The sequence below is a fragment of the Bubalus kerabau genome, chromosome 3 (genome assembly GCF_029407905.1).
Source record: "Bubalus kerabau isolate K-KA32 ecotype Philippines breed swamp buffalo chromosome 3, PCC_UOA_SB_1v2, whole genome shotgun sequence".
NCBI lineage: Eukaryota > Metazoa > Chordata > Mammalia > Artiodactyla > Bovidae > Bubalus > Bubalus kerabau.
This window is the reverse complement of record NC_073626.1, coordinates 138586172-138601159: the sequence shown is the minus strand read 5'-3', so window position 1 is coordinate 138601159 and position 14988 is coordinate 138586172. Positions and strand designations below refer to the sequence as shown.

Here is a 14988-nt window from a genome sequence, read left to right as displayed (position 1 = left end):
TCAAGAATGAATTTTTCACCTAAGCATTTTATGCTGCCATATACTGCTGTATACTGAAGAATTTAGATCTCTCTGATATTTCCCATAGTTTTGGGTATTTTCCATATTTTAGTAGTGGCTAGGAATCCATATTCCATACAATTTTCTTTTAATTTTTAATTATTTGGTCTGATTTCTTATCAGATGTGTCTTATAAAGGGCCTAGCAAATAACTTATTCTAAGAGAATCTGAAGTATCTCTTCATTTTCTTGTCTGCTTATGATTGCATTATTAACTTTATCTGTAGTGTCCTTGCAGGAATATATTTTGACCACTTGTTTTGAGAAGATTCATTTCATTAAAGCTGAATAACATAACCAGAAAGGGAAGAAGTGAAGTATCCTAAGTAGCTTGGCCTGTGGAGTCCCTCTTCCCTCAGGAGACCTTGAGCAAGGTTATGACAAACAATTGATGTGTAGACTGAGGGGCCGCATGTTAGTCTGAATATTAGCTAAAGTTTCTTTTTTAGATGAATGAATTTCTAACGTTGTCTTCCGGTACCTAACTTTGGAGGTCACTACTACATGTTTTATAGCAAAGTAAATTTTTCATACTCAGATTGTCTTTACTGTGAAATCTTGAAGTCAGATCTTGAAGTTAGTTTCTCATGAACTTTCTGGGAGTTTTGGGGGCTGGAAGTCATTGAGATATGAAGTAAACATTATTGAAGCATTACCACATGTGCCTTAGCAGCTGTCCCACAGATTTCTCTGAAATACTGTAAAGTGTGAAGCAACAAAGCCCTGCAGCTTCTAATTGGCATGCTCTGTACAGATGACCCGATGGCCTGCAAGTGTGAAGGGTCAGTCCTATGATTTTCAATGAGATTCAGATTTGTGACCACTGATTCTTTTTCCTTCTTGTGACTCCAGATATATATGACATACTTCTTCCTCTTGACAGTCACCAAGACTAATGGATTGTACTTTCAGCTGCTCTGAAGAATGACTGTCTATTCCATTATTTATTCATTCAATAGACACTTACTGTGTACCTTCTATGTGTCAGATACTCTTTTTGTTGCTGTGCATACAGGAGTGAACCAAAGTGGGGAAATAGTGTTCTGTGAAATAAATGAGTTTCTGATTTATCATGTAGAGTAGACTTTACTTGAGATATTCCCAAATATACCTTATAAGTTTTTATTAATAACCATCTAGATTTTTTTGCATGATTTCTGACAGTTTTTATTTCATTCATTTAGATTTAGTCCTTAGGAAGAAATCTGTTGAGTTCAGTTATATCTCTGTTTTACAGATGAGGAAGCTCAAATAAGTGATAGACCCTAAATTATATTGCTGGCAAATAGCAGATTTACGATTTAAATTTAAATCATTTGATTCCAAATCTAGGAATTTTTCATTATGCATTTGTTGGCATTCTTTAGATTTTCAGTTCTTATAAACAAAGAAAAAAAAATTGGGGTTCTGGGCCCAACTATTCTTTGTAAAGCTGCAATGCAGGATATTGGTTAAGAATGTAGATTCTCATCCATATTATACAGATTCAGATTCTGCCCTCTCACTTAATTTCACCTCTTCGTACTTATTTCTTTATCTGTAAAATGGGAATGATAGCCATGATTCACATGATTGCCTTGAGAATCAAAATATCTATCTATATACAGATGACAGGTATGTTTATATATAATGAATAAATGAGTAAAATAGAGCAGAGCTGAACTCATAGGTAAATACTAGCACCCAGACTTTAAACCATTCTTGTAATTTATTTTATTTCTTAAAAATCCCTCCCAGCACCATCCACCACCCCCATTAAATGTGTGTATATAGAGAGATTAAAGTTTAGGTGGCCATATCTTTTACTCTAAAGTATATAGTATTTAAAAGTTGTCATTTTTAGATCAATGATTTTTCAAGTTTCTATTCTCTGAATTCTATTTCAGTGCTGCAGGTGGAGAAATTTTCAATTTGTGTTTACCTGAGTTGGCTGAAATGGTTTCTGAAAATGACATTATCAGACTCATTAAACAAATACTTGAAGGAGTTCATTACCTACATCAGAATAACATTGTACACCTTGATTTAAAGGTAACGTAATGTAGTTTTAAGTACCACTACATCTCTGTTCCTTCTCTGCTCTTGCTTTGCACAACTAACTGCAGACTGGTATTGAGAGGAAACAATAGGTCATGCTTGTCTAGACTGTGCATGTGCTACATGGACTTACTTCTGTATTGATTGATAGAAGACTGCATGTGTGAGCAGCTCAGATTAATCACTGGGCTTTTAAAAACCATCATTACATATGTTCTAATGCTACTGTCATGTCACTCCATCCTGTTCTTACCGCCATATCTTGGACTTTTTATTGCCATATCTTGGACTTTTTGTCTTATAAAACTATCTCTGAAATACTTAATTTTTAGCTACCTCTTGAAGATAACCTGCTAGTCCTTACTCCTTTGCTCCCATTATACTCATTCATCTTTCTCTTGAGGCTTTTAGTCTTTTGGCTTTTCCTTTCTCCACACGCCACCCCAGACCATTCAGGCCTCTTCCCAAACCCTGAGGTACCACTTCAGCCTCTCGTTTTACTATCCTTTCTCCTTATCCTTCCTCTGTAGCCATATAAGAACCTTGAAATCTGAATCAAATTGTCTCTCATTGTTTGAACACTGGACTCTTCCCTTCCTGGATGATCTCCTTTTCATATACCCTCCCATGCCTCTTTCTATCTCAGGTACAATCCTGTGAATAGTCAGACACAGAACCATACCACTGTATGGAACCATTAGCTCTTTCTAGGTGTAAATGCATTTTTATTTGTTCATACCTTCTTTTGTGCTATTCCCTAGACCACTTTTCTCATTGGCATGCTTCTGTTTAGCCTTCGGGATTCATCTTAAGCATCATCTCTACTGCAAAGCCTTCTTGAACTTTCTTATGAGCAGAATTAAGCAGTCTTTACTACTGAGTATTCTGTATATCATAATCAGTTAATCAATCAGTGTATCCATCTTTTTTTATTAAAACCAAGAATACTCTTGAAGTGTATTTTTTTTCTTTATTTGTCATTGACTATATGGCTCCTCCTAAGTAGTAGTTCAGTAAATGTTTAGTGGATGACTCAATAAATCTTTAATAGCTAAACAAATTCTTCTTAAGTTACCTCTGATTTAAGTTTAGTATTCTTTTCTTGTTTTATATTATTTATCATTTCTTGTTGTGCTTTATTAGCCACAGAATATATTATTGAGCAGCATATATCCTCTTGGGGACATAAAAATTGTGGATTTTGGAATGTCTCGAAAAATAGGAAATGCATGTGAACTTCGGGAAATCATGGGAACACCAGAATACTTGGGTAAGAATTTCCTTTATTTTATATACTACTTTGAAATTTATTAATAAGTGATACGTATATAGAACTATTTTAAGGCATGTAACTCCAGGATATATTTGGTTCAAGGATTTAGTGCATTGAAATTCGGTTTTGACACATTTAAATGAATTGTAATGAATTGAGACAATCACAGTTTACAGGACATTGAACATATAAGTTTAATGTTTGTGTGTAAAAGCTTTGTACATAAAGAAAAATAGATAAAAAGAAAGTTAGAAAGCAGAAGAAAATGAAAAAAGAGGAAAACTGAATCAGTGTTACTGCATTTGAAGCCTTTTTGTTTGATAGATGTCACTTCTGTCCTAGTGAGGTTTTTGCTGAGAGTTGTAAAAGGAGGATTTTGAAAAAGAAGGGTGTTAAGTAGAATCTATTATTAGATAATCTAGGAATATTGTACTAAATCAACAAATTAGATCATGGAGATGAAAGATGTTTTTAAGTCCTGTAAAGCAGCACATAAATGGTAAAGTATTTTAATTTGTAGTAACAATCTTTTTACACTTTTTTCTTGTTGCTCATATTGATATCCCTATGCAGGCATTGAAAAGATACGAGTAAACAGAACAGGTGCTACTCAGCAAGGGAGCTGACTTTCCCAAAATGAAAAACAAAGCAAATTACTAACTTCTGAATGCTGATAGAGGCTACAGTGTCCTAGAATAATGACTGTAATTATAGATAATATAGCTCACAGAAGTATGTGAAAGGTAGCAGGTGGTGCATGCAGGCTGACAATATATGTGACTCACAGGCTTTATTAACCAGACTGTTATGCTTGGAGAAGTTATGAAATCATACTGTGAAACTAAAAAGTTATTCAAGTATAGATACTAGTTTGGACTCTACTAATTTGAAATTTATAGTAATTGTTCATAAAGTATAGACAATTTATGTTGTACCATTAAATTTTTTTGGTGGGGGGTGGGCAAAGGAGGAGACAGTGGAAAATTAATTGCTTAGGAAATGAGGTTTTAGATAGTTTAAAAGGGATATTTAATCTGTTTGAAAATCTAAAGCACTTCCAGGAAGCTGGTTTGTTCATAGTGTCATTTTTGAATGCATATGAGTCTATTTACCCTGAGAAGAAAAACTGAAATCATTCTATTAAAATAACTCAAACTAATTCCTAACAGAGTCATAAAACTAAAATTGTAAAAAGATTTTAGCTTTTACTTCTTCATAATTGCTTTTTCTGAGGTTAATCTTAATCGTTTAAAAAAAAAATACTGCATAGCTACTGGTTACTCCCAGAATATAATTGGTGCTTTTGAACCATCTGGTTATATAATTTTCTCAACATTAGGTATATCTAAACATCCAATCACAGGATGATAAATACTGTGCTAAATTTCTACTGATATATTGGTAATTCTTTAAAATTAAATCCAGTTTACTGCAAAGTAGTTTTCATGTTTTTAGATTTGTCAGTATTGAATTTGAATTTTATTTTCTCTTTCAGCTCCAGAAATCCTGAACTACGATCCCATTACCACAGCAACAGATATGTGGTAAGATTTTGTTAGTTACTTGTATTCCTTTATTAAAAGCTGGTTAGTACATATTCTATGGTTCTTTGGTTCAAAATGTAAATAGTAAGGCTATCTTTAAAAGATTTTATTTGAGTATCATTATTATGCCACAGGAAAACATTTACCTGTTCATTCTTTTTAATAACACTTTGGCACTGAGCCAAAGTACAGGAATAAATAGGAAAATCCCTTTCCTGGAGGAAGACTCCTTCTGGTAAAAGAACAAAATAGTCACAGTATTGTGCTGTATGTTCTATAATAAAGATAGAATACTATTTAATAACCGTGAAGGAAGCAGCAGACAAGCACCAGATGGGAGACATATGATCTAGGTCTAGGAGAACTAGGAAGATATTTACCCAATATAAAAATGAGATTAGATCCATTTAAAAGTTTAGTTTTGTAAGAGTATATTTCTTGGGTATTGTGAGTTTATATGGTTGTCACAGAGAGAATATTACAGGGTAGAGATGGCATTGACACCAGAACTTTACTTGAGACCACAGTGGCAGACCGACTCCATCAGACCAAGAGGAAGAGTTTAGTTTGCCATGTAGGGGGATGAAATGGATTTGCTAAGAAAAAAGGGTCCTGTAGCTAAATGAGTGGGTGAAATAGGTGCTATATATGTAGGGTCTTTTTCTGGTTCCTGAACACAGGAGTTGTCATTAACATATTTATGGTTCTAAAAGTTTTTCAAGTAAAAGGAAATCTGTCTGCCCAATACTGTGCTTTACCAAACCTGCAGCCTCTGTTTGTATGGAATCCTATTTATGTCTCACAGATCATTACTGTGTCATTGAACACCATTTTGGAAATGCCACTCAGGACAGCTTGGTGTACTTGATAAACAGGTATCTGTGTGAAGGGCAGACTGTAGATATAATGATACATATTTAATACATTATTTTTATATAACATACATGTGCATTCCCTCAGTCTTTTTCTGTGAGGCAAACTTTGAGACAGCATAATTATTTCAGCTTTAATAGTATACTATGGGAACTTTGAAAATCAGTTTAAAATCTGTAGTTTAACTGCACAAGATTTGAGGACAGGAATATGTTGAGAATCAATTTTACTTTATATAAATGTTTTAAGATTAACACACATTTTAAGTTCCCATCTTCTCAGTTATTTGTTTTTTCAGGAATGTTGGTGTAATAGCATATATGTTATTAACTCACACATCCCCATTTGTGGGAGAAGATAATCAGGAAACATACCTCAATATTTCTCAAGTTAATGTAGATTATTCGGAAGAAACTTTTTCATCAGTTTCACAGCTGGCCACAGACTTCATCCAGAGCCTTTTAGTAAAAAATCCAGAGTAAGTAATATTAATTTACTTAAATACTATTACAAAATAAATTACATATGATTATTAAGGAAGATATAAAACAGTATAAAATTATTAGATGCATGCTCTCTCAAGTTTCAGGTAAAATGGGAAGAGAGGTGGTATGAGAGATCATTAAATGGCAAGTCCATAACTTCAAACATAGGAAATATAAAATATATAACAGGAAATCTTGAAGAGAAGATTTGGGTTATCTCTTCTGTCAACCTGCTACTATCCTCTGAAATTCCTTAAAATGATTAGTATAAGAACTGATGGTTCAGCAGTAAAGAATCCACTGCAACGCATGAGACACAGGAGACGTGGGTCCAGTCCCTGGGTCAGGAACATCCTGTGGAGGAAGAAATGGCAACGCACTCCAGTATTCTGGAAAATTCCATGGACAGAGGAGCCTGGTGGGCTGTAGTCTATGGAGTCACAAAGAGTCAGGCACAACTGAGCAACTGAACACACACACCAAAGATTTATAATATACATGGCTGGTTATGATGAGACTTTGTTATGAATTATTTATAGTGAAATAACCATAGTTGTATAAAAGTTCACATACTGATTGTCAAATTTTTAAGCAGCAGATACTTTTTGCCTACTAAAGAAGGTACTTGAAAGTATGTCTTAAAACTCTTAGCTCACTCACTAGCAACTTCAAAGCAGGAAAAGAAAAACCTGACCTCCTTTTCTTTACCTGGATAAGTCCTGTATGTGTGTACTCAGTTGCTCAGTTGTGTCTGACTCTTTGCAACCCTATGGACTGTAGACCACCAGGCTCCTCTGTCTATGGAATTTTCCAGGCAGGAATACTGGAGCGAATTGCATTTCCTCCTCCAGGGGATCTTCCCAACCCAGGGATGGAACCCACGTCTCCTGCATTGCTGGTGAATTCTTTACTGCTGAGCCACCTGGGAAGCCTCCGGGTCAGCCCTTTTTACCTTAAAATGCCTTGGCTGCATGTAACTCAGAAGCTGTGATATACTGTCTTGGGCTGGCATCCTGGTTTTGTTACTTGTCAAATCTTCTCTCTCTGACAGTTACTTAATCTCCTGGAGGATTCACTTTCCTTATGTGCTTAAGAAGAAAACCTACGCTTAATGCAAGTCTTAACAAACACTGACTAGCTCTATTTTGGGCTTCCCAGGTAGTGCTCTTGGTAAAGAACCTGCCTGCCAATGCAGGAGACGTAAGAGTCGCGGTTCGATCCCTGGGTCAGGAAGATCCCCTGGAGGAGGACATGGCAACCCACTCCAGTATTTTTGCCTGGAAAATCCTATGGACAGAGGAGCCTGGCAGGCTACCATTCATAGATGGTTATTTAATAGAAATAGTGATTATTCTATGTGTTTATGGTTTTAAACTGTTTAGTTTTCTTAAATATTTTTCACTCTGTAATGAGCACCTTAATTTTTTTATAATCATAAAAACGGAACATAAAAACAAAGACTAAGGAAACCTACGTTCTAATGATAATGGTGGTTATGTTAAGGTTGAAGTTTTCTTTCTTTCTGAAATATTGTGATATTTGACCATGGTGCTTTCACAAGAGAAAACAAAATTTAAAAACTAAAAATATTAGATAAACATCTTTGAAGAGTAGTCTATGTTTTCAAGATTTAAGTGTTACTACTTTTTAAGAATAAAGTTTTAAGAATAAAATTTTAGAGATTATAATTTACTTACATGTATTTTCCTTCAAAGGGTTTATAAATCCAAGAGTCCTTATAATTTTACTGATTTTTATTTGCAAGGCTAAAATATGTTCCCAAGTGTTTTGATTAGATAGATTAGCTTCATGATAAATTGAATTTTTAGTACATGTCAGACTTAAAACTGTAGGTTTCCACTTTTCTTATTATTATTCCATCCTGTACTATGGGTATGTATTATTTTCAGAATAAATTTTTAAAAGTCTATAATGTATGGAACTACAGACATTTCCAACCCGATTTTTAGATCTCAATCTTTTCTTGGTGCTTTCGTTCAAAGGAAAAGACCAACAGCCGAAATCTGCCTTTCTCATTCTTGGCTACAGCAGTGGGACTTTGGAAACTTGTTTCACCCTGAAGAAACCTCCAGTTCCTCTCAAAGTCAGGATCATCCAGTAAGGTCCTCTGAGGACAGGACTCACAGGCCCTCTTGTAATGGCACCTGCAGTGACCGGGAAGACAAAGAGAACATCCCGGAGGACAGCAGCACGGTGTCCAAGAGATTCCGCTTTGACGACTCGCTGCCCAGCCCCCACGAGCTTGTGTCCGATTTGCTCTGTTAGCACTTTCCTCCTCACCCCATTTGAACTGAGTCTGGAATCTGAAATCCACTCCAGTGTGAGATTGTGGTTTGTAGCTTCATATATGGCATGTTTATATTGTAAATGCACTTTTGCATTGAAGAATTTAGGGAAATGTTTGAATGCTCAATTAGTAGTGACTAGCACAATTTCATTCCCTATACTGAGATATCAACTCTTCAAAAAATATTTAAATATATAACAAAAATAAAATTGTACTTGTGAGTTTACATGTTAATGAAAGAGTTTGGGTTCAAATGAATTTATCAGAATGTCTTCCATATCAGGAAAAAAGTGATTTGGGTTATATTATGGTTGATGTAAACTAAACAAAATGAAGACATTTAAATTTAATAGATTCTCCAAGGTAAGCCCTACACCATGCCTCTATTGACATAATTTTGTTTAGGATAACAGTTTCAAGTTTAAATAAATATATAGCTATTCTATAGATGCTCGAGATATTTAACACTTGAAAATGTTTTTCAGTCATGGATATTTTGAAACTGCATTACATATGATCTGCTATATGAGACAGGTCCTTTAACCAGAGCAGAGGAGGGGTTAGAAACTGGATTAGGGATATTCTATACAAGTTAAAACAGGGAAAAGAACAGCATGGCATCATTTTTAACTCAAATGTCTTTTGCCCACTCTCACCATACTTCAGATTTAACAAGGTCTGAAGGATGGAGAATAGAAGCTATACAAGTGTAGAGGGTTTTCGTCCTCCAGATTCTCTAGAGTAGATGATACTTAGATGAAACTGAATGTGCTCTATTTTCAGTCAACGAAACATATTTATTAATTGAATGTAGAAGAAAGTACTGACAGACTTACACAACTTGCAGAATTTTAAGTATCTTCTGAGTCTTGGAGTACAAGCTAATCTTTCAGAGTTGTAAAAGTATGCATAAAACATATCATAGCACACTAGGACTGCTAGCACAGTGCCAGTCAGCAGTAGCAAGGTGAATGTGATCATAAAACAGGATGACCTCAAGCTCTTCTAAAGTTGTGAAAAACTCTTCCTAGTGTGTGACAAGGCTCAGCAGAGTGGCCTTTAATGGTGTTTCGCTGGGGCCACTGCAAGTAACAGTCCAAGGACAGCAGAATTATGGGAGGCCAGTGACTATGTTCAGTCCTAAGGGGGTGGGGATTGACTCCTATTGGGTAATTTTTGATGACTTTCCACCTGGAGACTATTTAAACTCATGTTATCAAGTTAAGATAACTATAACTTTGCAACCATAATACTGTGTCAAAAGAAATTCGGTTTTGTCAAAAGAAATCCTTGCGTTTTTTTTCCCTTTGAATTATATGTTATTCTAGAAAGACTTCTTGAAATTTTGTGAGATTCCAAATAACTTAAAAACTTTTAAATAACCATCAGATTGCTTTATTTAGGTAAATGGAGAATTCCTTTTACATCTTCAACATTTATTGAAGGAAAAGTTATTTCTGCTTGTGTGTGTGTATATGTGTAAATGTGTTTGTATAGATGTATGTATATATGTATAGATAGATGAAATAAGTCCTTAGACAACTTTCTGTTAGAGATTCTTCCCTCCAGTATATTGCACTCAGCTCAGGTGCTGAAGAAGCTATCATCTTAAGACATGTAAATATACATTTAACTTCCTTAAGAAGTAGTTATTGGTTCAGTAAACTAGTCACTGCAGAAGCTAATTGGGCTTCTGTATATCTAAAACTGATGAGTTTTTTCTGAATCGTTGGTTGTCCATTTATTTGCCTTCAGTATTAAGCTAATGCAGGTAAAGTTTAGTAAGTCATTGGAGAAAGAGGAAATTATTACTTTTACAAAAGACCATATTATATTTTTTAATTTCCAGAGGAATTATGCCATACTAAAAATCAAGCAATGTTTGGGTTTTGAATTATAAACTGTTTCTTAAAAAATATTTTATGCTAATTACTTTTATTCTGAGGAATCTTAAAATAGTTTATCTGTTTCCCCTTAGTTAATAGAATACACAGGGTTATAAATTTCCATACCTTTTTCCCTACCAATTTTCGTTATAAAAGCAACTAGTTGTTACCCAAACAGTATAAAAATTCAATTTTTTCATAAAGATGAACTTAAAATTTTCTCTGATTGATATATGAAAATAAACTAATTTTTAGAGGAACTTATTCACAAATAACTATTACTTATTAAATTTTTTCTTGATAATTATAAAATAATTCGTACTTTCCTCCCACAAGATTGAAAGCAAGTGTTAATCAAAACGGTTGATATATTTCACTGAAGTGGGAATATGGAGATCCCCTCAGAGGTGAATAGATGTCAGTAATCATCTGAAGATTAATGTTATATTGTGATGAGTTTATAAAGTATAATTTGCTTTTTGGTTAGGATCTTTGGATCAATGGGATTAAAAATAGAAGGGGTATAGCTGACAATCATGTGTCATTTCAACTTTTTCCCCCCACACTAAAAGTAACCTAACTCTGAGCAGTAAAATTATCACGGCACTTTAAAGAAAGTAAGCAGGACCTGTTCTCCAGGTTGTAATGAGGTAAGGCACCTGTGCCAGAATATAAATCAGCACACTGCTTCCTTTATCAAGAAAGTCTTGTTATAAAAGAAAGAGCCAATTAGTGACGTAATAGATTTCCATTCTGGCACAAGTTCTTTCTTTCATTTTGAATGAGTCACAAATCATTCATAGACCAAAATTTGAATAGCCTTTCTGTAAGTAAGTAACATTTATAACTGTTGATATTTTATAACTGTTTACATTTCCTCTGTTTATATTTGAATTTTCAGTTTGACATCTGACTTGGAAACTTGTCCTTATTCATGTTGTATAAGCAATTGTACTTTAATTTTGAATTGTATTAAAATAAGTTATCTGATTTCCAATTTGGGGAATTATTATTAGTTTATAATTTTATGAAAGTTTAAAGAACTTTAAACTCAAGTATAAATTTCACACAAATTACAATTGCCGTCCATCTCAACTTTTATTCAGTAATCATGTTGCTTAAGGCATATTGCCTACAATTGTTCTGAATACTCCAGTAAAAGAAAAATTACATCAACTTAATGATCCTTTTGGTTACAAATTAAAAAGCATTTTTTTAACATTTGTGGTTGTCTTTTGCTTTAAAGTACTTCTAAATTCTTTATTCCTAAATGCTAACCTCCTTGCCTGGAGCCTCTCTAGTCTTTGACTCACATCATCTTTGAACCCCTTTTCTAATACAGCCATGTTTATTAGACCCAGTCTGTTGGATAAAGCACATAAATTTGAAAACAAGAAGGGCTATTCACTTCTTCTAAGTAATAATACTTTTAGAAAATGTCAATGTATGGCAGTGCACTGTGTTGCATAGAGATGAGCAAAATCACCATGTAAGAAGTATGAAGTGTGATGAGAGAAATGATGTGCAGACTTGACAATTCGTAGGAAGGAGGTATTGATAAAAATTTGGAACTTTTTTTTCGGTTGTGTGAGCACCTTCAGGTTCCATATCTTCTTTTTCTGACACACAGGCACTCCCTAGTTTTTCTCTTTAGCCCCTTTTCCTCCTAGTCACTGAAGTTACATGCGTTATCTTTATTTGGATATGCTGCTGCTGCTGCTAAGTCGCTTTAGTCGTGTCTGACTCTGTGCGACCCCATAAACGGGAGCCCACCAGGCTCCCCCGTCCCTGGGATTCTCCAGGCAAGAACACCGGAGTGGATTGCCATTTCCTTCTCCTTATTTGGATATAAGTATCCTCAAATGTAAACTACCTCTAAGTAAATTGATGATCATATTCTCCCTTTCTGTATTAACCTCCTCACCTGAACTTCCTGGATTCATGTTATCTCCCTTAGTTAACACAGCATTAAATCTCTAGGTGTCATTCTAAAAATTTTGTTCTCTTACTGTACTGCTTTCTATTAATTATTAATTTCTATCAATGATATTTCTTTATATATTTTGTATTCATGTCCTTTCAGCTTGTACTGGTACACATTCTTTCACTTATATCTAGACTGTCTAGATCATCCAGAAAAATGTCAACAAAATTTTTCTATAAAGGGCCAGTTATTAAATCTTTTAAGCTTTGCAGGTCAGACAATGCCTTGTCACAACTACTGAATTCTGCTTTAGGAGTATGAACTGTTTAAGAATATCTCTAATGTGCAAGGGTGGGTGCAAATGTGATCAGCATCAAATGAATAATATCTCACATTTAGATTCCATGCCAACTCCATGCTGTGGTCGACTTTCAGAATAAGCAAAAAAAGGGATTGTTTTATAATTAGTCGGAAGGATTCCGCCCTCTGTGGTTCACCACTAGAATTTAAATTTAGTGATTGTAATGTCCCTTTGAAAGGCCAAAAGAAAGATATGTGCTAATTATATCAATATTTCTAGCCAGATGGTAAAATGCAAGTGGGTCACCAATTACAGATACAATTGTAAGTTGTAGGGTCACTCTAGTTATACTGAGTAAACAAATGAGTGCAAAATGTATGTGGAAAAACTTAGAAGACAGTATTATTGAACAAAGAAAGATTCTTCATATCACAGATATATCTTCCTCTATTAATCAATCACTATGAGTAAATTTATGAGGCTTTCCTGATTTTAACTGAATTCACTGCCTATACAGTCATAGGAAATCAAATTTTAGAAATGAAACATTGCAATTTACTTGTTTCTTCTTTTGAAAGAAGTTGTTAGCCCAATTTATTAAGAACGTGATCGGTTTTTTAATTGGGATTTGCACAAAAAGGCTTCTGAAATAAATGAATATTTAAGTAATCACAGACTAAAGACCATTGAAAACAAGCTATAAAGGGAGAAAAAGAGCTGTGCCATTTATTTTGGGGCCTTTTGGGCTGCTTTAACCTGTGTGAACATCAATTACTTCTTCAACAAAACAGCAGTAATCAGCTGTTTGCTTCTTTGATTAGTTCTGGTCCTAATTCATTTAATACTAATGATTAAGCATGGGATACTGCAAATAAACCTGTCTCCTTTATTCCCAGAAATAGAATAACTTCAATGGCCAGTGGCTGAGGCCATTTATATCATTAAATTTGTAAGAGATTTAATTACTTAGGCTTTGCTCCAGTGTCCCAAACAGCATGCAACATTGTATCTAAGTATCTGTTGAATTTTGAAGATCTTTATGGTATGTGAATAGGTGTTTGTGTGTTTATATAAAAATATTGCCTGTGAAGATGTCTATTCAGAGATATATAAGACGTTAATTAAAAGAGGAAGAATATAGTTTACTAAGGGCCCAAATTAGGGATACCAAGAGAACATTTCATGCAAAGGTGGACACAGTAAAGGACAGAAATGCATGGACCTAACAGAAGCAAAAGATATTAAGAAGAGGTGGCAAGAATACACAGAAGAACTGTACAAAAAAGATCTTCACGACCAAGATAATCACCATGGTGTGATCACTCACCTAGAGCCAGACATCCTGGAATGGAAAGTCAAGTGGACCTAAGGAAGCATCACTACAAACAAAGCTAGTGGAGGTGATGGAATTCCAGTTGAGCTATTTCAAATCCTAAAAGATGATGCTGTGAAAGTGCTGCACTCAATATGCCAGCAAATTTGGAAAACTCAGCAGTGGCCACAGGACTGGAAAAGGTCAGTTTTCATCTCAATCTCAAAGAAGACAATGCCAAAGAATGTTCAAACTACCACACTCATTGCATTCATCTCACATGCTAGCAAAGTGATGCTCAAAATTCTCCAAGCCAGGCTTCAACAGTACATGAACAACTTCCAGATGTTCAAGCTGGATTTAGAAAAGGCAGAAGAACCAGAGATCAAATTGTCAACATCCAGTGGATCATTGAAAAAGCAAGAGAGTTCCAGAAAAACATCTGCTTTATTGACTATGCCAAAGCCTTTGACTGTGTGGATCACAACAAACTATGGAAAGTTCTTAAAGAAATGGGAATACCAGACCACCTGACCTGCCTCTTGAGAAATTTGTATACAGGTCAGGAGGCAACAGTTAGAACTGGACGTGGAACAACAGACTTGTTCCAAATAGGGAGAAGAGTATGTCAAGGCTATTTATTGTCATCCTGCTTATTTAACTTATATGCAGAGTACATCATGAGAAATGCTGGGCTGGATGAAGCACAAGTTAAAGATTGCTGGGAGAATATCAATAACCTCAGATATACAGATGACACCACCCTTATAGCAGAAAGTGAATAAGAACTAAAGTGCCTCTTGATGAAAGAGGAGAGTGAAAAAATTGGCTTACAACTCAACATTCAGAAAGCTAAGATCATGGCATTTGGTCCCATCACTTCATGGCAAATAGATGGGGAAACAGTGGAAACGGTGACAGACTTTATTTTGGAGGGCTCCAAAATCACTGCAGATGGTGACTGCAGCCATGAAATTAAAAGACG

At 34.8% G+C, this 14988-nt stretch overlaps 1 protein-coding gene across 1 annotated transcript in view; it reads left to right on the top strand.

Moving 5' to 3' along the window:
* STK17B (serine/threonine kinase 17b) overlaps positions 1-11676 on the top strand; it is a 30358-nt gene extending 18682 nt beyond the window's left edge. The window contains exons 4-8 of the mRNA XM_055572981.1: positions 1947-2091; positions 3241-3367; positions 4866-4914; positions 6086-6265; positions 8276-11676. Of these exons, the coding sequence (XP_055428956.1) occupies positions 1947-2091; positions 3241-3367; positions 4866-4914; positions 6086-6265; positions 8276-8558 (784 nt within the window). The 3' untranslated portion in view covers positions 8559-11676. The remainder of the gene's footprint in view (positions 1-1946; positions 2092-3240; positions 3368-4865; positions 4915-6085; positions 6266-8275) is intronic.
* Positions 11677-14988: the final 3312 nt, after the last annotated feature.